Source organism: Polyodon spathula, chromosome 3, assembly GCF_017654505.1.
Source record: "Polyodon spathula isolate WHYD16114869_AA chromosome 3, ASM1765450v1, whole genome shotgun sequence".
NCBI classification, from domain to species: domain Eukaryota; kingdom Metazoa; phylum Chordata; class Actinopteri; order Acipenseriformes; family Polyodontidae; genus Polyodon; species Polyodon spathula.
This window is the reverse complement of record NC_054536.1, coordinates 31,679,823-31,703,557: the sequence shown is the minus strand read 5'-3', so window position 1 is coordinate 31,703,557 and position 23,735 is coordinate 31,679,823. Positions and strand designations below refer to the sequence as shown.

Sequence of the window (23,735 nt, the reverse complement as noted above, 5' to 3'; positions counted from 1 at the left end):
AGATAACAATAGAATATTCAGAGGGTTTCACATCTTCCCTCCTTCCCTAAAGCAACATTGGATAGTCTGACATTAATGCTAGTCAGCGTATGTGAGAACAGCAGAAACAGAAGGAAAGATTTAAATATTTTAAAAAGGCATTGTTTACTGTTTTCTCGTTGGAATAAAAACCTGAATACTGAATATGCAGGGTTTTATTCCAAGAAGAAGTTTGAGACAAGGGTATTCTGATTTGCAGTTTTGTAACTTGCTCAGTCCCTGGCCACCTTCCAGCGCGTCCTCAACTACACATCTGTTCAGAAAGCAACTGTACGGGACTACATGGCGCCCAGTTGTACCTGCTTTGCTGTATTCTACTACTGCATTCAAGTCTTAACTACTTTTTGTATCTGGTACTTGATTTTACTCTTAAAGGTAACCGCAAGTCACATTTTTTGTTTGTTTTTGTAATTGCTCATATTTCAATTCGTTCTTATCGATTTACTGTATTTATTACTTGCTCTTAATGGAATTTACTCTTATAAGCACATGTTTACTATAGGTGTAACTGCTTTTAGTCGAAATCGCTCTCAATCGTAATGTTACTGTATCAGCTGTTGAAAATAAAATGTCGATGTGCGGACTGCCCCGTAAATATTACAAATGTACTGGTTGCGAACTAAAATGGAATACATTGGACCACCTACGTTTGAGGGGTGTAGCGTATTTTTCAACAGTAAAAACCACAACTCCCATCTCCACAACTGTGAAACCCCAACTATTTACAGCACTTTGCTGGCTGATTTTACGTAAGGAAGAAATACAGCTTTACGGCTACTGTGGGACACCGCACAGGATGTTGCATTGTCAGCTGTGGCAGAGTGGAGAGCATTTTTATTAGATTAGCTTTGACGAGATGAGTTCTTGTATTGTTTGATATCTAGCAGGCGTATTGGGTGTGTAGTTTAAGCCCTGTTCACTTACATTTGTATACCGGTACCAGATACAAAAAGTAGTTAAGACTTGAATGCAGTATCGCAAAGTCTATTCACCCAGGAGTTGTTACCGGCGTCGTACAGGTTGGTAAGTATCGAATTCTGTTACCCCTTCAATACAATTCAGTGCCCCCTGCTCGTTGTGCGCATGGCGAGCTATCTTTTACTAAGTTGAAAAGTTGTAGCATTACATCGACAAGGCAGCAATGCAGATTGTTATTTAAATATATTATTTGCGCTTTCTAAATAAACTGACAGCTGTTAATCCTTTAAAACGCTTGCTTATATAAATACCTGCACTTTCATAATGAGTGCACATCTTTGTAAATTTGCCATGTTTGTAATTATGTTATTGATTGATGTTTGTATTTGAGGTATTTTTTTCTTCAGTTGCTTGTACTCTCTGATGAAGGCAAAGCTGGCCGAAACGTCAGAGTACTCTTTTTATGTAACAATAAATAAAATAGTGCCCTTTACATCGTGTGTTGTGCTTTTCATCTCCGTTCTAAGAACATATTAAAGTTTACAAACGAGAGGAAGTCGTCTGTTTAGTTTTTAGTAGCTTATTGATCCCAGAATCTCATCAAACAGCTTCTTGAAGGATCACAGGGTGTCAGCTTCAACATTACTTGGTTCCATAAGAACATAAGTATGTATTCCAGCAGGCATTTAGAAACTTATTATTATTAGTCGTAGTCGTAGTGTTAATTTGTTATTTTTTTTATTTTTTTTTTATCTATTATTGTAATAGTTGCCCTTTCTAAACAAACCCTCAGATCTGGCAAGCCTATAAAACACATGCTTAATATAAATAGGTACTCTTTAATGATGAGTAGGTGCTTACCCATATATTATACATTTGCTATCACAGGGCTAACAATGTCTGTAATCACTTATATTTGTATACCACGGTAAAACATTTTGTATATGTATATGTATTTCTAACAGGCATTTATAAACACTGCATAGAATCTAATGTGACTCTTGTATTAAGAAACCAAGGAAAACCGTTTCTCACAGCTGGATATGCTGTATATTGCAGCTGTGGAAAGTTGTTCCCCTAGGAAGTGCATCTTTTAGGGCACTTGGTAATGTCATTTTTATTTTGTTAAATAAAAGCTGAGAGCCACTGCATCTGTTAAGCTCACAATTGTTTGTTTTGTGGTTTCATTTCCTTAGCCATCCTTGACACAACTTCACACATACATTGCAGACTTTTATTAACTTGAGTCAATTTCAAGTTAATCAAGTTAGTAAAATAGCTAGTATTTGAAATGACCCTCAATGCAGTTTTGCTTCAAGCAAGTACTGCCATTTAAGGAAAAACAGAACACCCCAGGTAAATATTGAGACCTGGGCACACATTATGTATGTTTTGTTTCTGATATTTTCATACAGTCCGGGTAGTCACCTTTAATAAGAGTTCAAATGTTGTCCTCCATGATGTAGAAAAAACGTTTTTATCCTGGCATTTATTTCAATTGTGGGAAAATAATGTATTGTATGCCACCACTTTTTATTTCAAGTGGTGCAAACTTTGCACTGGAGCAAATGCTGTTTTGGTTTTGAATGAATGAATCTGCTTTGCTTAGTGTTTAAGTACTGAGAAACCCCAAGCTTGTTTTGTATACTGGAGCAGAGTGCAATGTGATTGAAATACAGTTTCTGTCTTTTTTTTAATGGGTAGATTGCTGTATGTGCAATTATTATGACAGCCCCACAATAGTACAGCAATGTGTGTCATATATATATATATATATATATATATATATATACAAACTGTGCTCCCTCGTTATAATGGGTTCTCTATATTAACCCTGCATAAAGCACCGTGTAATCAATGCTATATGTATATGAAAAAGTTGTGCATTTTGTGGCTCACGAATCAAACGTTAAGTTAAGATATGGCCCTTGATAAAATTGAGTTTGACACCCCTGCTTTAGACCCTTCTGACCTTGTTACTGTAGATGTACACCGGTTCAAGCTCATCTGAAAATGTGGAATGGCTTGAACTACTCTGCAGTTGTCTTAATGTACTCTAAAGCTACAGTTAACCGTGGCTGGAGTATAGCTAGTTACCATTGAAATTGCACAGTGTATGTATAAGCAAGCCAAAGAAACGCGTTTGCTTGTGATGTATTGCCAGCCAAATCTTATTTGTCGAGTCACTAGCTTTAGAATGAAAACTTTTTTGGCCATTAATTTTATCAATTTACTACCAATGCAGAAAAACTGGGTGGGATGGTGGTTCTTTTTTTATGAAATTGTGACTGCCAAGACTGGTCTGACATTGATATTTGCTGAATAAATCGCCCGAGTTACACTCTAATGCCAGTAGAATCTCCAAACAAAAAAAGTTAATATATTTTGCACTCTAATAGGATTTCAGGGTTAGAAACTAAGTCATGCTTATCCAGTCCTGGGTTTCAGAATTCCCCCCCCCCCCTCTTTTTTTTTTTAGATATATTATTGAATTGACCACCTGCCAGGAATATGAGAAATCGGTTTCCTGCTAAATCATCTCTGAACTGACCGTACTAATGAAAGTATGCTACACTTACCACTTATCACCTGAGTCTGCAGGTTTAATATTAGTTGTTCATGCACATATTGGTGATGGACAATTTATTTAAGAGTGGCTTGATTTATTTAAGTAGTATAATACATTTAGGGGAGTTCTGAAACCCAGAATTGTATGCAGGAGTAGTGTGCGTTTCTAACCCTGGGCTCCATTGCATTAAAATGGTAATGCTGAAGGTTAAGTTATATTCTCTTGTATTTCTCAGCAGCCGAAGGACTTGAGGTTGAGGAATGGAGAATTACCACAAGGCTCGTACAGTGGAGCTGCCCTGCCCCCCTCCCTTCACAGGGCTTCCCCCCGACACTCCCGAGGTGAAAGTGAAGGACGGCAGCAAGATCCGCAACCTGATGGGCTTCGCCATCGGGCGCATGGAGAGCAAGGCGGCGCGGCACATCCTGTTCAGCGGCACTGGCAAGGCTGTGGCCAAGACCATCTCCTGCGTGGAGATCCTGAAGCGGCGCGTCAAGGGACTGCACCAGCTCACACGGCTGCTCTACCGGCACACAGAGGAGCAATGGGAGCCGCTCGTGCCCGAGGCTGGCCTCGACACCCTCACAGTCAAGAGGAATGTACCCGCCATCTGGGTGCTTCTCTCCAAGGACCCTCTAGACACGGCCGAGCCAGGCTACCAGGCGCCGGGTTGCTTCGATACTCTGTGGGCACAAGCTGTCAAGGAGGATGCAGGCCAGCAGAGGAGAAAAAGACAGGGAGGTGGGGGTGAAGGCAGAGGGAAAGGGGGTAAATTCTCCACACCCAGTAGGGGCAGCCGAAAGGAAGCTGTTGAGACCCCAGAGTAGAGATGCGCCACATGGATAGGGGCCCCTCTTATCATTCTAGGAAATATGTTGAGCAAAGGGGATATGCTCTGCCATACACATGCTTTAGGACAGGTGTTTATTAAAGGATTTGGGTTCTGCTAAAGTGGGTTTCCTGTGGCTGTATTGTAATTCACACACATTTTCTCATTATTTGACTGACAACAGGTAGCTTCAAAGATCAGGAATCTTCCTCACGTTGTATGGGACGTGTATGTGGAGAGTTTCTATCTGTTATCCTCCAACACCAGCAATCGTTGCTTTGGTAAGGTTTTGGGAATGTCCCAGTAAAGCCAAAATACCAAAAGCATTGAGACTGCACTGACTGTTGCCTCACTTGTGGACGGAGTAATTTGAGGCTGTTACATAGACAAGAACAGATGAAGAACCGGACAGTCCTTTATCTTCAGTCTTTGGATGATCATTGTAAGTGGAATTGGACTGCACTTAACTATCTTTTGTATCTATTTTTCTACCGTGTTGCTCTTGTTGCCGTGTATTCGCTGTATGGGAAAGTTTCAGAACAGGGAGACCTAAATGTATTCGTCATGTGACGAAAAGCAGAAACATCCTTCACATCAGGAATTGCTGGAAGGTTTGGGCTGATGTAGCTGATTACATCAAACTAACCTGCATTTCTGGTTCCCAGTGTTTTGGGTATTATTGTTATTGGTGAAGACTTATTAAATTTTTTTCTATTTTGTTTTTGTAGCACTTTGGGTTTCTTTCCTTTGTTCTCCTTATCTTGACACAGATATACAATATGGCTTTTTAAACTAATCAGATTTATTAACATGCAATATGTAATGATACAGTATTGTAATAGCTTTTTATGACAAATAACCATACACACCATTATCATACTCTGTTGAGCTGTTCTGAAGGTATTTCATTTGCTCAGACAGCCACAAATCATTACAGATTAGATTGACACACTAAACAATTTATGTAAATTTCCACACCAATTTAAATCGTAGCTGGAAAGCGTGTTAAGGATAAAGCTGAAAACGTAAGTGTATCTGCGGTCAATATATGTTGACCATAAGGAATATAAACAGAAATGTCCCACTCCTGAACCAAGCAAGCTAATTTAAACTCCACTGATGGTCTCACAAAGGCAGTAACTTTAATGAAACTGTTTTCCTGTCTCTGCTGTACAGAGTGCATTTATTCAACAGGTGGATTTTCTTTGACATTATTTATTTTTGTTTCAAGGGAGCACTAGTTGTAATTGGGTTGCTGTATTTTATGCAAATGCTGTGTGTTAAAGTACAGTGTTTAATTACATAAAATAAAAAAGCATATTATATTTAAATAAATTCAAAGTGTTGTCTTTTTTACATTGTATTAATGGGGGAGATGGCTTATTGTTTTAGAAAAAGTTAATTTAATTCACATTCTTTACACAATAGGAGTAAAACAACTACAGTATGTTTGTAAATTATTAACCTCTAGGGTAGGTGTCAGGAACCGGCAACCCCCAGGGCTTTTCATGGTTGTCCGTGCGCTTTTTTTATTGTTTTGTTTTTTGTTTTATCAGTTTAACAGTTATTATATTTATTTCGGTTCTCCTGCTACTTGCGCTGGCCTCCTGTTGCTGGCGAACTTAACACACACCTAGGATGAACGCGTGCTGGTTGCCATGCAGCGGTATATGCTTGCGTTGCTAGGGCAATAGCGTCACAGCAGTATACGCTTGCTCGACATTGCAGGGATTTGATCCTTAATTATGGATACATTTATCATTCAAAGTAAAGCTTCAGCTTCGGCAGCAGAAACAGGTGCCAGTGGCAGTCCTAGTCAAAACTTGGAATCATTGGAGGAGCCAACAGCCAGAAAATTCTGACCAGTCAGTTGGGAAAATGATTTGTGCTTTGTGTCAACTTACTGACCTAATTTCAAGTTACTGATGCAGAATAAGAATTCTCAGATTTCTTATTGATAATTTTGGTAGTACAGAAAGAAGATTTACTCCAATCTGGATCTTCAATTCCTTATTCTAATTTCCCTAAAGCACTGTAAATCAGTAGGTCTACCTGTTTTGCAGCTAGAGAATTTTTTTCAGACACTTGGGAGAGGTAGATCTGGGCATTATTAGTGTGGAGGTCGTGGGAGGTAAAATTCAGTGTTACTTTAAATTTATAAAACTTTTCATTGTTCTGAAATTTGATTTCAGTGTTAAGGTAACTTCAGTAAAAACACAATATGCATGTGGCTTAAACTCCTGATAATAGTAATACAATCATTTTTTGCTGTTCTCTAGAAATTTGAATTAATGAGAATCCTTAGCAAAATTACACAACATCCTATTCTTTGGCCTTGACTAAGTTTAATGACCTTGGTGCCCTCAACAAATGTATTGAACTGAAAGCCATTTTGGCCTTGCCTGTTTTTTTATTTATTTATTTTTAGTTTTTGCCAATTTGGTGCCCTTTGAGACATGACAGTATATTAGGCAATCAATTGCCAGAGGTGGGTTGTTGTGTAAAGAAGCTATTCATCAATCCCCATTGCAGTCCTTGACCTGGGTGGGATGAAATTGTGGCAGGTGTGGCCCTCCATGAGGAGTCCAGTTAAAATGACATTGAGAATTATAAATTTTAACTAAATAATACGTTTTATAGTAGCAATAGTCCTGATTGGGTTGACAAGGTGTAACATTCAAATTAGGCATTTCAAATATTGGCTTCAAAAATGTGTAAAATACGTTGTAAAAAAGAATAGCATATTTTATTAATGGCCCATTAGTTAATTGGCTTCCATTTGCCATTTCTAGAATATGGAGTTCCTTGGCTAATGTGAGGTGATGGCTGTTATCAGGACATTAGGAAGTGTGAGCTCAAGAGAACCACCATGTACACATTTACAGTACCATCCAGGGGGCACAAGGTCACTGTCTCAGCTCTGCAGCCTCCCAAGCCAAAGATGCAGTTTGTTAATCAAATCAGTGAGGAGTTTTGCATCATATTATTCAAATGTCCTTGGGTAAAGAAGAGAATGTTCCTTAGCAATAGCACTGCAGACAATTCGATACCAACCGCTGATTAATATTCATTTTACATTCAAAGCAGGTCAAGAGTTTATTTTTATTTTTATTTTTTTGTGAAAGTGATCTGGTTTCACACAATAGGTAAGGAACTATATTCATCAAACACAACTATATTTTATTTATGTAGATTTATGAGAACCACACCTGAGCTCTTGCAATATCCAAAAAGCTTAGTGCAGTGGTTCTCATACTTGGGGACTGGATTTGGGATTATTTTGAATACAACATTTACAAGCTTGAAGGCCTCTCTATTGTTGGTATAGTGATTATGAAATGTAGTTTCAAAAACTATATATAAAAAACAATTACATATTTTGTTCCATTCTAAATCAGCTAAGTTCTACCACTTTTCAACAGTTTAAGTCTTTTTTTTGTACTAAGCAATGTCATAAGGTGCAATTTGCATCTGTCTAGTTTGTAACATCTTACATTTGGCTTGAGTGTCCTTTGTGTGTGTGTGTATATACAGTGCCTATAGAAAGTCTACACCCCCTTGAACTTTTTTCACATTTTGTGGTGTCAGTGCCTCAGAGTTTCATGCATTTAAATGAGGATTTTTTTCCACTTATCTACACACCATACTCCACACTGTAAGGGAAAAAAGTTTTTATTGAGAAAAAAATTATATATTAAAAATACAAAACTGAAAGATCATAATTGGATAAGTCTCCACCCCCCTGAGTTAATATTTGGTGGAAGCACCTTTGGCAGCAATTACAGCTGTGAGTGTGTTGGGATAGGTCTATACCAACTTTGCACACCTAGATTTGGCAATATTTGACCATTCTTCTTTACAAAACTGTTCAAGCTCTGTCAAGTTGCTTGGGGTGCATTGATGGACAGTAATCTTCAAGTCATGCCACAAATTTTCAATTGGATTTAGGTTCGGGCTCTGACTGGGCCACTCAAGGACATTTACCTTTTTGTTCCTTAGCTGCTCCAGTGTAGCTTTGGCTGTGTGCTTTGGGTCGTTGTCATGCTGAAAGGTAAACTTCCGTCCCAGCTTCAGCTTTCTTTCAGAGGGCAGCAGGTTTTCCTCAAGGACTTCTTTGTACTTTGTTCCATTCATTTTCCCTTCTATTCTGTGCCCCAGTCCCTGCCGATTAGAAACATCTCCATAACATGATGCTGCCACCACAGTGCTTGACAGTAGGGATGGTGATCTTTGGTTGATGCGATGTCTGGGTGATTTCTAGAATATTTTTTTCACTTGGAAGTTGTGGGGTAGGATGTGTAGATAATTGAAAAAAAAAAACTATTTTAATGCATTTTTTAGGCTATTCCATTTTGAAAGGCTATAAGGCAACAAAACGTGAACATTTTGAAAGGGGGTGTAGACTTTCTATATATATATATATATATATATATATATATATATATATATATATATATATATATATATATATGTGTGTGTGTGTATGTGTGTGTGTGTATATATATATATATATATATTATATATATACTATATAATATATTATAATATATATACAATGAGTCTAGGCCAACTACTCTCTAGGCCAATCTAAACCTTTTTTTATTTTTTTCGGCACTCGCCCGCGTCCAATCGAGTCTACATTGGCCCACAACTTGTAAAAGATGGCTTTTTTTTCAACAGTTTTCACTGAATTTCAGGACTAGCCCAGGCAAGTCTAGTTTCATCCAAAGCTTGAGCGTCAATGCTGGGCCAATCTAGTTTTGCTGATTATTTGGACGAGTAGTTTTGCATTTCTACACTCTCCACTGCCAGTGCCTGCCGGGGTACCTGCCTTACCTCCACTTCTGACAACAATGTAGCGAGGGTGTGCTGGGTTTCCAGCGATGATACTGAAAAGGCAGGACACCAGGGCTGCTTTTAATAGCGGTTAAAACCACTCTTTTTATTCGCTCTCTCTCCCAAAATGTCCAGTCAAAAAGTCTCGCTCCTCCATACGCGCAGGCAAACTCACCACACACAAACGCAAAAAAGAGAGAAATAACGTTAATTGTTCATGTTCAAATCTCCTTGTGTTTCATCTTCATTAAAAGATTAATTGGTAATCAGTATCACAATCTCTTGCATTAATTTGTATACCATTGGTTCCGATCAGCTAAGGCCTTAACTCTCAATTCACTCACGCTCATTGTTCAAACAGGTGTTACTACAAGTCCTGTGCACCCATGATATCGTGTCTACCCTGGCAATCACCTGGATTTTGCACTTGCACATATCTCCCTAGCTTGATTTGGAGCATGCGCATATTTCTTTACTAGAAGTCTGTGTGTGACCGTGAAAGCACATTTTTTCCGCTCTTGCTGTGCTTATGTCAACAGTAGTAATGTTGCTCAACTACCTGAGCTGCTTCAAGTCTTATTTCACACAGTAGTTATTTTATTTATTTTACTGCGTTTTTATTTATTTTTTTAATAATGCAAACAAATATTTTGTATCCCCTGCCTTAAATATTTTCTGAACATAATAGAATTCCAGTACTATACTAGACGTGTTCAAGGGGTCCACTTATGCCCCCTTGCCTAGACACAGACATATGCCACCACTGTCTTGTTGTCCGTCCGGATCAACACATGTGTACGTCGCAGAACCAGGAGAAGTGGTGGAGAGCAAGGGAGATCGCTTTCAACTCCAGCATGTTTATATGCAGGGACGTCCAGAGGTCCAGCCAGGATTCGCATACTCCTTGACCTCCTCTACCTCCACAACCAATGGTGTCTGTCGTGTTTGGAATTTTTAGGTGGAACACATTGAGCCACACTTGTAATGGGTGTATGCAATGTAGACCTAGCTGACTGGCCGATATGGCTGCGGCCATCAGACAGTTTCTGGCACAATAGAAGAGTGACCTGCGGTCCATGTCAAAACAGGTAGAGGCAACCCTGGATAGCTGCAACTCTTTTGTCTGACCGGTTATGCATGCATCGTACTGGAGTCCAGTCTGAGCCCCAAGTATGTCATGCACTTGATGTTTTAAGCAAGCCCTCTGTATCTAAACTCGATTATATTCGTTCCTCTATCCAGAACTTTCAGATCAAGAATCACGCACCACTCTCTTTGCTGGACCATTTAAATTTGTAATTCACATTTCTCCAAGCTCGGACATTTCATATTTCGATTTACTTGTTCTTTCATCAACAGCAAAAAACCTGGAATCCTACATTAATATTTCATCAGAAGCTAGAAAAGACATTAAAATGTGGTCAGCTCTCATTCAACATTGGAACAGCCTGTCTATGTTCTATGATGATTTCATTTCAGCACCTCATGACCTGGCTTTATTTACGAACGCTTCATTTAAGAGATTTGGAGGTTTTTTAAGAATAAATGGTTTTCTATTTTTTTTTTTGTAACTAGAAATTGAAAACCTGCATCTAAAATCCACAGCTCTTCTTCAAATATACCCAATAGTCACAGCAGCACATATATGGGGTCATCTTTGATCAAATAGATGAATACTTTTCATGTTCGAAAACAAATCTACAGTCCATATTATCATTCCAGTTCATCTGTTATTATGCAGTTACTATGGCGATTTCCAGATTTTAGTCTGGTCTCTACAGATCTGCCAACTCCAGCAGTGACATCCCAGTTCAGCTAGCTAATTTTCAGGTGAATCCAACTATCTTGTTAAGAGATTTAAGATTTAGTTATATATTTATCTAAATATTAAATCTTGTTAAGGATTTAAGATTTAGTTAAATATTTAGCTAAATGTTAAATCCTGTAACCAGATTTATAAATTATATCTGAATGTACACATTTTAAAAAATATTTTATTTTCACAACATTTATAAATACAAGATTTAAGCTAAATTTGGAAAAAAGACATGATAAAATATTAACGCACCCCATAGTTAACTTCCTGTTTTATGTAAAAGGGACAGAACCAGTTTTGCATTAGTGGGCAAAAATGTTCCCAGAAAACAGAAAGGATTTTATGCAAAGAGCAGGTGTGTATGTTTGGTTTATTTAAATATTTAGAATACCGCCACAATATAATAACATATCTGAACAACAGAAGAGGAGGACAGACAGCAGTCACAGTGACATTGAAGAGTCAGTAACATTTCTACAAGGTGAGCTAACAAACATGTTTGATCTTTTATAATGATGTATAAGTTAGACATTTTGATAAAGCATCATCCCTCTGTGATGGTTTAACCTTTCCTGCTGTTCACAGGGTGGGTACTTAATCAGAATTTCCATCTGTGGCCAGCATTGGTTTTAAGGTGTTGATTTAAGAGGTGGTACAGGTGCATTAATGATTTTCATTGTGCATGTGAGTTTTAGCAAATGTTAACATACTGTACAGAAACTATGATATCCATCAATAGATAACACAAATGGTAGCAATCCTAAAGTGTGGACATACAGTATATTGTACTGGTATGTTATCAAATAATATTATACTGTATATATTACTGTCAGTATACTTGGATGTGGCAAGTCTTAGCTGCCAACATTTCAAAAATCAACACTTGAAGCTAAGATTAAGACCAGTCGGCATTAATTAATAGTAGCATTTATTTTAACAATAATAATATTTGCAGAGGCACTGCACCAGTTTATAATAAGTAACAGATGATCTTACACACACTGTCTGCATTTATTCATCTGTTGGGGGATCGTGAATATGAATTATGATCCTCTAAAGTGATTTTAATTTCAAAATAAAGTTACAAATAATATTCAGAGAAGACCATTTGTGTGTGTCTATGCAGAAATGAAAGGAACTAGGGTTCTCTGAATCTAGTTAGTTCTCAGTGTTTCGTTATAGAAACATGTCCCTTTCCAGCTAAGCAATCACTTTCATTAGTACCTCTTTGTATTATGAATTCGGTAGCCAGAACATTTCTCTATTTGAGAGTTTATCGGTTTTACCTTTTATGCATCATCCCTGCACTCTCATATCAAGATGAAATATTTTGGGGTGCTTCTTCGTTGCATAGCCCTTATATGAGATTTTCTCCTTTTTAACAGTTTCCAGGAACACTGCCCCATCGACACTGGGCTCTTTCAACTCCAGGATGTGGTCGGGGCTGACAGTGACTGCTCTGCTCCTCTCAGCTGCAGTGACTCCAGGTGAGGGGCCGTGCCTTTCATGGTGTTATTGATCTTTAATGTGGAAGTACCACTGTGCATCAGACAGTAGCAGAGTTGGAGTCAATTCAGTTTTTTCAATTCCAATTCCATTTCTAATCCTAGTTCCCTATTAATCAATTCAAATTCCTATTCCAATCATTTTACAACAAAGGCTTTATTGAGCAAACAAATACTGTATACAACTTAATGAACTTGTTAGGTAACCTGAGCAAGTGTGTGGCATAAACATCAGTAAAGACTATGAGGTAAAACAGATTAGGAATTGGAATGGTATAAAAGGGAACTGGGATTGGATATTGAATTGAAAAAATTTAATTGACCTCAACTATGGACAGTAGAACATTTCTTAGTAACCTACAGTGTACACGCTGTTATTGTTGCATTATTTGATCTATTTGGTAATATGATTTAAAAATAAATAAAATAAAATAAAAAGCCCAATAAAGTTCTAAAATGGTAAAACATATAAATAACTTTAAAAGTTTTCAGAAAATACATATGTGGTCTATCTCAGCCCAATAGGGGATTATTTGGCACAGAATTACTATATACAAAACAAGTAAATAAAACTTTTGAATTTCTGGGTGCTAAAATATATATATATATATATATATATATATATATATATATATATATATATATATATATATATATATAGTAGATGTAAATCAATTTCTAAGTAATTACAAAATTAGGAGGGAGGGGGCAGTGTTAAGGAAGTTCAATTGTTTAGAGGTAGTTAATTAGAAGTGTGGAATGTGGCTAGTGGATCATTTATTGATTGACCCCGGCCACACCCTATTAAAAAAAAAAAGACAAGGCATGTTTGTTTAGTGAGTGTTTGGAGAAAGAGAGCAGGGGAATGTAGAGGGTTCAGTGAAGGTGCTGTCCAACCTGAATAGTGAGGAAAGAAAAGTGAAAAAGTACAGTGATAGCTATGCTTGGGTGTTGATTTGTTGAAACGTTTTGTTTGTGTTTTATTTGTTTTTAAATGAATACAAGTGTACAAAAACACTAAGACTGCAGTTACTGAGTCTGATTCTAAAATAGATAAGAAACAACTTAAGACTGCATACAAGCCTCCAAATGAAGGAAAAGTCTGAGTTGTTTATTTCTAATTTGATAACTGTATTGGCCAATATAGCCAATTGTGTTTGAAAAATAAAAAAAGTTTTGATTCAAAGTTGTTGATTTTGATAGTGTCTCTGTACCATGTTGAGTTATTCCAAGTTAATATTGCTTACAACTATCTGTTTTCATTTTGTTCTTTTTCTTTTTTTTTTCGTCCAAAGGATTATCTACTCCATATTCTACTGGCCAAGAATTCATCACAACCTTTATGACAAACAGGTTTAATTCTTCTGGTTACCAAAATGATACACCTGGATTAATCATCTCTGCCTTTCAACCTAACACATTTGTTTCTGTCGAGGTGCTTTCCACTGGCTTCAAAAGAGAGCTATTTCTGCAAACAGAGGAAGAGGCTTCAGTGCAACTCCAGCCATCTCCGGAGAAGCTAGGAACACAGATACCATTCAGTACAGTCATTATCAGAAGCAGCAGTGCTGTCTCTGTGCTCTCCTACACCAATAATTCACGGTTTATTGAGACCTCTGTTCTTTACCCAGTGCAAAATCAGGGGAACAAATACTATGTTTTTACTCAATCGTCGCAAAATGATTTGTTCAGTGAGTTTGTCATAGTCAACACAAATCAGACAAATGAGGTTTCAATCTCCACAAAAGTCCCTGCAACAACCAATGGATCTGTTCATGAAGACGGTGACATAAAAGTTGTTCTATCTGCCTACGAGAGCTTGTGTATCCAAAGCGATGAAACGTTTAACAGGGCACAGGTCACAACCCAGAACCCAGTGGCTTTGCTATATGGTCGTCGGTGTACAGCATTTCAATTGGCAAAATGTCAACAATCATTTGAGCAGCTACCTTCTATTACAGCATGGGGGGAGGATTTCATTGTGCCCCCAGTTTCAGATGGGGATAGATTTGGCTATGTCCATATTGTTACAGATAAACAGCAAAACACTCTGTACATTAATGATGGAAGCAAAAAGATCATTGATAATGACATTAAACTGGACTTTAACTCTTCCTCCGCTCTGTCAATCAGGGCGGCTCACAAGGTCATGGTCATGCTTGTGTACACAGGCCTGCATTCAGGACAATGTTTCAAACCCTTCAAGCTGAATATCATACCCGTCCATCTCTTTGCTTCTTCTTACTTAGTATACAAAGTGCCTCGTTACAATAACAGCTTGCTGTTGGTGGCTGAAAGCTCCCAAACAGACGGTGTCTTTCTGGATGGCAAAGCTTTGCCCCTTTCTGTGGTATGGGAGAAAGTTGCTGATTCCAATTACTCATGGGCAGATGTTCCTTTAGGATCAGAATCTAAGCACAGTGTAATCCAGCACAAATCTGCAAGAATTGGGGTGTACAGCTATGGGATTTTGCATGCACAGGGTTCCTATGGGTACCCAGCAATAAGTTTTGAAGGTAACTACTTTAATTGGTAATGGCATGCTGCAGGATTGGGATTAATGGTTAATCTGATTAACCTTGTTACAGTATTTATTTATTTATTCTTGTGTTGCATAACAAGGGGAAGGGGAACAAAAATATGGGTCACATTATACTCTCACAGAAAGATATTCCTTCTATAGATATATGAGATTGCATTTGGCTATAAACTCATATTATATACAAACATCATTTTAACCTGTACCATACTATATTATGGGGACTCTTTGTAAATGCATGCACTGTATTTTGCAACATTCAACCCTATGGACATTTTTAAAGGAAAGCGCTAAACTTCTGAAATTCATATCTTATAGTCCTTGGGACCTTGTGGCTTGTTTTTGAGTGATGAATTAAGAAGGCAGCACATTTTGATATCCAGTGGCCATGAACTGTTATTATTTTTTAAATTCCCTACTGTCACAAATGGAACCACATTCAGGTACTTACAGTTTTGTGGTTTCACATATCTCGAATTACAACTCAATGGACACAAGCTGTATGTATGCTTATTAATGTATTGGAGTAAGTCTACATATGATCCAAGTTTGTTTTTTGTTCCAAGTTTCCCTTCTGTATGAAATTAATATTGAAATCAAAAAAAAAAAAAAATCAAAAAAAAAAAAAATACTAATATATATATATATATATATATATATATATATATATATATATATATATAAATGAATGGCAAATTAATGTTCCATTCTCCACAGCTGCACATGTACTTTGTTTGAATATTCTACATGTACCAGTTCCAGAGATAGCTCTTTGCAGTTTGTCCAACCCTTTACCAAGTTGAAATCTTAATTCACATCCTCTGTTCCCTGTCGTCCCAGAACCTACATTGCCCTGTGGTGTATGGGTTTTATACAGCTGCCTGCTAAAGTACACACTGTATCTAGGTGGTTCATCAGAACATTCCAATTCATTCTCTTGTAGAAATAAAGTGGTAATGCAGTTTGCAGTGTCCAGAATATAGTTTGTCACCCTGTACCAGTGAATTTACCAGAAACACACAGCTGCTTATTTGCTTGTGCATGCACAGCTTATTACTTTTTTCTGTAACTATAGAGAAATTACTAAATTATAAGCAGATAATTCAATAGAGTCAGCTCATTAAATTATCTAAACAAGGGGCGCACTTTCCAGAGCATATTTTGAGCAAGTCTAGTAACTGATTTGCTGATTCTAAGTAACCAGAACAACTTTTTTTGTATCAAGTATAGTGTAAATCAGAGGAGCAGGGTTTTACCCTTTGTGTGATTTTTTGTTAAGGTTTCTTATTATTGCAGAACTGTCAAAGTCACCAATCACCCTGTCTTAATACAACTAATGTGCATTAAAAATAGCATGTATTCTCTTGCAGCAATATGGTATGGTATTTGAATTGCTAACAAACATTTTATATGTCAAATAAAAATGCTTCATTATAAATACATTATGAATTTAAACACACAATTAATGGAAAATATGCTGCAGCATTTATTGTGAACTTTTTGATCATTTTCATTTGGAAGATCTTGAGCAATGATTATCAAAGTACTTCATGTAGATTGACATAGTTGTATGTTTAGCAGCAGCTAATAGAGGAATCTCAAACAGGTACACCAACCGCAAGTACCTTCATTAGGTTTGCTGGGTGCAAGATGAGTGCAATGGGTTGCCTATATCTATAAGCTATGATATTGCAATTAATCCCATTACCTGTAACTACTGTACATGCATGTGATGCTGCTGTTTATCCTTCACAGATCAAAGTGGGTTGATCCTAGTCAGAGAGGAGAAGACCTGGATGGGAGCTCACAAGCACTGTCAATCCTTGCAGGCCGAGCTAGTCAGCATCACCAGCCTTTCAATGCAGCAGCAAGTGGTGGACTTACTGGGCAATGTCATGGGGGAGGGGGTGTGGATTGGCATGAGGGTTAACCTGATGAGTGGGGAATGGTACTGGCTCAGCAATGAGCCCATGGAGTATTCAAACTGGGGGGAAGGGGAGCCTAGTAATCCTTTTGAAGAGCTCTGTGGTACGATTGTTCCCAAAAGCCAAATGAATTTCCCCTGGAATAATGAGTGCTGCTATATAAATATGCCTTTCATTTGCAATAAGACACCGGTCATGGCCTAGAACTGTTCCCTGTTGTCGACATGCAGTTGTCTGTTCTGCAAAATAAATCACTGCACATAAGCATCACTCACTGATTTCAATGTTTGTTTGTTTTTAAGCACTCAGTACAACTGTGCAAGGTATACAATAATGAATAACGTGCATCTATAGGTCCTGGTGACATGATTAATCACTATTGTAAAACTTGTCTTATTATATTATATTGCCTATTGTTTTTATTTACTTTGTTATGACATAATCTGTAAAACACTCAATAGTGATAAAATTGAGAAATAATTCTTGTCAAAGCATTTGTTATTGAATATATTAAGTTTATTTTAGTATATACTGTATATATTATTATGTAATAATATTTAGCAGTGTGATAGTTAGGCAATACTATGCTTACAAATAACATAGACACAATATGTTATTCTTTCTATATTAATAGTACATAACAACAAATATGTTAACTAATTTAAAGTCCCTGTAATGGTGACAGGTAAGACATTCAAGGTATATTTTAATGTTTACTTAAATTCTGCTTTACATCTTTCTCAAGACTTTCCTTAGTTCAATCTAATAAAGAATATACTCTTTCAAAGTTACTTGTTGTTCTACTTATTTATAGTCTACAGTACAATCAATTTTTTTTTTTTACCCCAGTTTTCTCCCCAATTTGGAATGCCCAATTATTGTTTTTTATCCAAGTTCCCCACCAGACCTATAGTGCTAGAGGACAACACAGATCTGATGGCTCCAGTGCAGATCTGCAGACACCCTATCAGCTACAGGGGTTACTGGTAAGCGATGAACCGTGGATTCCCCTTCTAACCTAATCCCTCCCTACCTGTTTGGCGCTCGGCCAATTGTGCGCCACCACCTAGAAACCCCTGTAACAAGGTGAGACCTCAACCTGAGATCTCCAGGCAATATGGAGCGTCCTGCACTCCACGCAGAGCACCTTTACTGGATGTGCCACTCGGGAGCCTGTTATAATCAACTTATTTAAAATACAAACCATTCACAGCTTCAAATACCTATTGTTTTCTGGCTTAAATAAGTGACTGCACAAAAGCATCTTTCACAGATTTGTTTAAGACAAATGGAATGGGGTTTTAAGCACTGCAACAACCATTGTTGTGCAAGATATAAAATAATAAACAATTAATGGACTGATTATACTTATTTAACAAAGTCTTTTTATATTCTATTGCCTATGGTCATTATTGCATACTAATATTTTGCATTGTGTTGGGCGCTCAATATAAACTTGTAATCACATCAAGGAGAAAAAATAATTATATATATATATATATATATATATATATATATATATATATTATATATATATATATATATATTAATAGTATGTAATCAGCATACAGCATATGTTTACTAATTTAGAGTTTCTGTAAGGATGACTGCCAACCCTCACCCTCTGCTGGTAGAGATGGGGTCAGCAGGCATTCTTCCTCTGCTGGCAGAGGTGGCAACAGCAGTCCCTCTGGCTTTGGTTTCCTGCGGCCCCCCCGTCTGGGAGCTGGACACTCATGGTTCCCCCGTCTGGGCGCTGGACGCACAGGCTCCTCCCATACAGGCATTACTTCTGCCTCTGTGTATTGCGTGGGGCAGATGGCCAACGTGTGCCCATACGCCCCACAGCCGTGGCACAGCTCCGCCGCGAGGATCTTTAAAAAAACCTCCAAACTGCCATCCCTGACCTCCTCCTGCTGTTGCTGCAGCTGCTGCTGAAGATTTTTTCTGCCCCTCCTTCTCTTCACCTTCCTCTCCTGGGCCGGTTCCTCCTCCTCCTCTTGGAAGGGGCAGACAGCCACCACATGAGAGAGAGGTGGAGTTTGGTGGAGTTGAGCGAATGGTCTCACTCAGCATTTAATAAATGAACAGACAGTCATAAAACAAACGGTTTTAAGACAAACAAAAACACAGGACACGGCACTGGTAGCCAAAATAAACAGACAAACACAACGGACTAACACTAAACAAAACACGGTGAGCTTCTATTTTACTTAATACGATTACAATTACCTCCGTCTCCAATCCCGTTCTATACTCACTGAAAACATCCTGCTTTTATGCAGCTGTACCAAGACTCGATTGCTAATCAATCATTCAATTGGAGTCGCGGTACAACTGCATGTGAATTAATAAAGTGCAATTCCCCGTGCTCACATATTATTACTTTTTACTTGCACGTGAAGTGCTGTGCAATCCTCGTGCCTAAATACAAATATACATTTTAAACACTCGTGTTACACAGACCCGTTTATATCCTGTGTACCAATGACTATACACCAACATTAACACACAACAGATAACACAAAATACACACAGGGGCGGGCACTTTGCCACAGTGCACCATTGATTTTAACACTGATAGGAATAATGAGGAACCCCATCCTCAATCTGCGAGAGCTGGCTGCAGTTTTAGAGTCCAGTGACCTGGTTCACATTTGGAGGTGTCCGCACCCTAATACAGGACAGTACACCTGGTTTCACTCTCCCTCAGAATGCATGTATAGAGTGAGGTTGGACCGTTTTTACACTATTATACTTTACATTACCTTAAAACATTCATTAAAGCCAGCATCACCACTAACAGTCTCTCTAACCATCACTGCCTAATAGTCACAACATTGCTTCCCTCAGAGCCACACACCACTTATTACTGGCATTTCAATATCAAATTATTAGAAGACAGAATTTTAAGAACAAGTCCATCAGTTTGGGGATATTTGGAAAACAAATAAAAAAACACTATAAAAATTTGAGGCATTGGTGGGACAATGGCAAAATAGAAATTAAAATATTTTGTCAGTAGTACACTGTAATGCAACCAGGTCACTGAACACAGGCAAGAGAAAGCTGGAGACAAAAATCCTGCACCTAGAAAACAGCCAGGACACTGACCACAGAGCAGACCCTGCAGATCCTGAAGGAGCAGAAACACACCCTGGGAAGCCTGCTGGAGGAGAGGGTGAAGGGGTCATTATGTATTGCTGTTAATTAAATGACTAGCTAGGCCACTTAAGAGTGCTTGGCATGCATTTAGAGATGTGTATATATACAATATGTATTGTATTGTTCAATGATAGTTGCTACAGGTTTGTTTTATGTGGCTGTACATTGTAATATAGATTTTACTTACCTGATCTGTGGCTCTTCTTGGGGTTGGGGTTAGCAGCACAGAATCCAAAGTGCCTGTGGGGGAGGAGAGGAAGTAAGTAAAGAGTGCTAGTCACTCTGACTAATATAGTCTTTGATCAATAGCAGTACGAAACATTAACTCATAGCTTTGCTGTTTTATTGTGTTTTCACTGATATTTTACAATCATTTTATTTGTTTAAAATCTGTTAAGGAAAACATGATTTTTTTTTTTTTTTTAGGATTTTAATGCTGATGCGCTGGGTAGGGTTCAGCTGATCCCCGGAGACAGCAAGAATCTTAATTTTGCTGTGTTTTTACATATTTATTGAATTTCTTTATCTACTGGCGTGACAGAGTGTTGCAATGTTGCCCGCCCCTGTGTGTATTTCAGTGTTATATGTTGCGTGTTTTGTGTTAATGTTGGTGTATAGTCATTGGTACATGGGATATAAATGGGTCTGTGGAACACGAGTTGTTTAAAATGTATATTTGTATTTAGGCACGAGGATTGCACAGCACTTCACGTGCAGGTAAAATGTAATAATATGCGAGCACGGGGAATTGCACTTTATTAATTCACATGCAGTTGTACTGCGACTCCAACTGAATGATTGATTAGCAATTGAGTCTCGGTACAGCTGCATAAAAGCAACATGTTTTCACTCACTCAGGGTTGTGTGTTCGGTGAGTGGAGAATGGGATTGGAGACGGAGGTAATAGTAATAGATATAATAATAATAATAATAACAGTTCACCGTGTTTGTCTGTGTAGTCTGTTTTGTTTGTCTTTTTATTTTGGCTACGAGTGTCCTGTGTCTTGTTTGTCTTTCAACCTTTTATTTTCTGTCTGTTTCATTATTAAATGCTGAGTGAGAACAATCGCTCAGCTTCACCAAACCCTACCTCTCTGTTGTTTATTTCCTGTTTCTGATCTGACATCACACACTACAGCCGTCTTTGTGACACAGAGACAGAATGATTCTTGGTGATAAATCTCCCTCCCGACCTGTGAGGTTGCAGTGTAAAGGGAACAGAGTGCCCTGGACCGGATGGCCTGACAATTCATTCCCAGGGTTAGGTGGAAGTCGGCGAGCTACAAAGAGGGCACAGCTGCAGTACATTAAGTCATTGCTCCAGAGGGAAAGCAATGTGGCAACTGCGTATGGGAGGAGAAACGGCTGCACTCGCTAACCAAGGGAGCGTGACTGAAGGTACAAATAGGGAACATGGCTAGGAGATCTGTTACCATTACAAAAAGTAAAGTGTAAAATTACCATGAATGTTTTGTCATGTCTAAAATCTACTTGTTTCTTATTAGACAGCTAACACGATCCAGAGCTGTCGCTTAAGACCAGCACTAAACCCAGACAACACTGCACCATTGTACATAGATAAATTGTATTACACCATAAGCAATGTAGCACTCACTCTGGACTTGTGTATGTGTGTGTGTGTGTGTGTGTGTGTGTGTGTGTGTGTGTGTGTGTGTGTGTGTGTGTTCTATTGTGTTTATTATTTACAAACTGTGCCTTATTATTTTAGGACTGCAACCCGTTGTTTTGGAACAGCGCAATACACATTGTTTTTTGTGGTCACCAGAACAGGATTTAAAAATAAAACCTGTTTGGATCGTGGACCTTGGTTTCTTCTGTTTCATAATCACATCACCACTGCACCTGCGCACTGTAAACCACTTTGCCACAACTGGATTAATTTGAAGTGATTAATAAAGGATCTTAAAGGTCAAAGTCTCTTTCTCTCTCTCAGTGGAGAATTGTGGGGGGAGGGGGCTGTGAGCAGGGAGCGGTGTACAAACTAGTTTAAAATTTATTTTTTGCCATAGTTTTTAATACTCTTCACTTAGTCAGCTTGTGTGTGCTGAGAGGTTGGTTCCCACTTTGCCGGGATGGGGGTCGTGGGGGGCTGACTCAGGACACGAGTTCAGGTGACGTTTTGACAGCAGTGTCTCTGTGGAGGTTTTATTGCTGCCTGTGGGACTGGTGGGGTCAGGTTTGATAAAATCAAAAGAGCTAAGACGATGTAGTTAATAAAATTGTGGAAGGATTTGTTTTAATGATTGTTTGGTTTCTGTAATGCCTCTATCTACACCTCTTACTAAAGTAATACTGTCCAATATACCCCGATAATGCCATGATCGAGAGAGAGCTTATTTAAAATGATCCCTCTTGGTTTTAAAAATGTGTACTGTTAACTAATCTGAATGTTGAACGGCTTTTTAATGTAGAAGGCATGTTGTGTTTGCAAGCAGAGACACAATGAAATGTTTTCTTCGTGGGGAACAGGGGCACCGCTGCAGCAGTGGGAGGTGATACCAACCAGAAGGGAACGCTCAAGACGGTGATAAGGAAACGAAACACGGAGGAGTCAATACGGGGACCTGGGACGCTCTCTCAAGGCAGTTGTGGAGGGTCTCAGCCCTGCGTTGCAGTGGGACCGAGTATCGGGCTGGATGAACGTGGGTAAGCCTTTTCCGGGTGGTGTCCCATTGTGTGGGGGAGGTCATGAGTGGAAACGTGAGTCTCAAGCTGGCACTGCTGGTAATCCTCCCAGTGAAGGCTCCTCTTGCCCTGGGGGTTTGGCTGCAGGGGACTCAGTGGACAAGGGAAACATGTCTGTGTACGAAAAGGACTACAAGCAGGACGGGGAAACACTGATACCTTGCAGATCTCTGACATCCCTACTAGCACTTCTAGAACTATCTTTTCAATTTATTCTGAATAAAAGGTGTATATACATATATATATATATATATATATATATATATATATATATATATATATATATATATATATATATATCTAGATGTTTGGCCAGTTTGGCAGTTAGGGTTCCCTCTGGTGGACACACCCTGATTTTTATTTGTATAAATTGAGAACACCTATTGCATTGGTTTGCATGTGCTTTAACTGTTTGAAAATTTTAAATTTTAAGTCTGTGTGCTATGAATTAGATTGAGGAATATGTTTGTTGCATGCTGCTTGTGTATTTGATTTATGTGTTTTGGTTTTGATAGTGTATATTTATACTGATTTTGTGTTTGCTTTTTATCCCTAAATTGGCAACTATTTTTTTTTTTTTTCTTTACCCCAATTGTAGTTTTGCACATTGTATTAGTTTTGCACAAGTTTGAGCAGTTGCCTAGGTAGTAGCCACTTGTTAAAAAATATTAGCATGCTAGACTAATCAAGATCAGTAATATTATATATATATATATATATATATATATATATATATATATATATATATATATGGAAATACAGTGTTTTGTCTCTGTCCTCTTCCCTGTGTTACCCCTCTCGCGTGATCTCTCACAGAGCTAGCTCGGCCACATTGAGCCAGCTAGACAGCCCAGAGGCCATCAAGTGAAACAGCCTTGTTACTCCTGC

At 38.2% G+C, this 23,735-nt stretch overlaps 2 protein-coding genes across 5 annotated transcripts; both read left to right on the top strand.

Moving 5' to 3' along the window:
• LOC121312987 (ribonuclease P protein subunit p25-like protein) lies at positions 1-5,686 on the top strand. 4 transcript variants are annotated; one of them, XM_041245051.1, is made up of 2 exons: positions 1-1,058; positions 3,765-5,686. In XM_041245051.1, exon 2 carries the CDS (start codon positions 3,787-3,789, stop codon positions 4,351-4,353), a length of 567 nt encoding a protein of 188 aa, XP_041100985.1. In that variant the 5' UTR covers positions 1-1,058; positions 3,765-3,786; the 3' UTR covers positions 4,354-5,686. The 4 variants fall into 4 exon arrangements, with proteins under 4 accessions (XP_041100985.1, XP_041100986.1, XP_041100988.1 ...); XM_041245052.1 differs by having other exon boundaries at positions 3,762-5,686; XM_041245054.1 differs by having other exon boundaries at positions 1-1,062.
• Positions 5,687-11,436: 5,750 nt separating this feature from the next.
• On the top strand, positions 11,437-17,386 carry LOC121308303. The gene is made up of 4 exons (XM_041240633.1): positions 11,437-11,488; positions 12,393-12,494; positions 13,808-15,028; positions 16,807-17,386. The coding sequence occupies exons 2-4, from the start codon at positions 12,440-12,442 to the stop codon at positions 17,178-17,180; spliced, it is 1,650 nt and encodes a 549-aa protein (XP_041096567.1). The 5' UTR covers positions 11,437-11,488; positions 12,393-12,439; the 3' UTR covers positions 17,181-17,386.
• Positions 17,387-23,735: the final 6,349 nt, after the last annotated feature.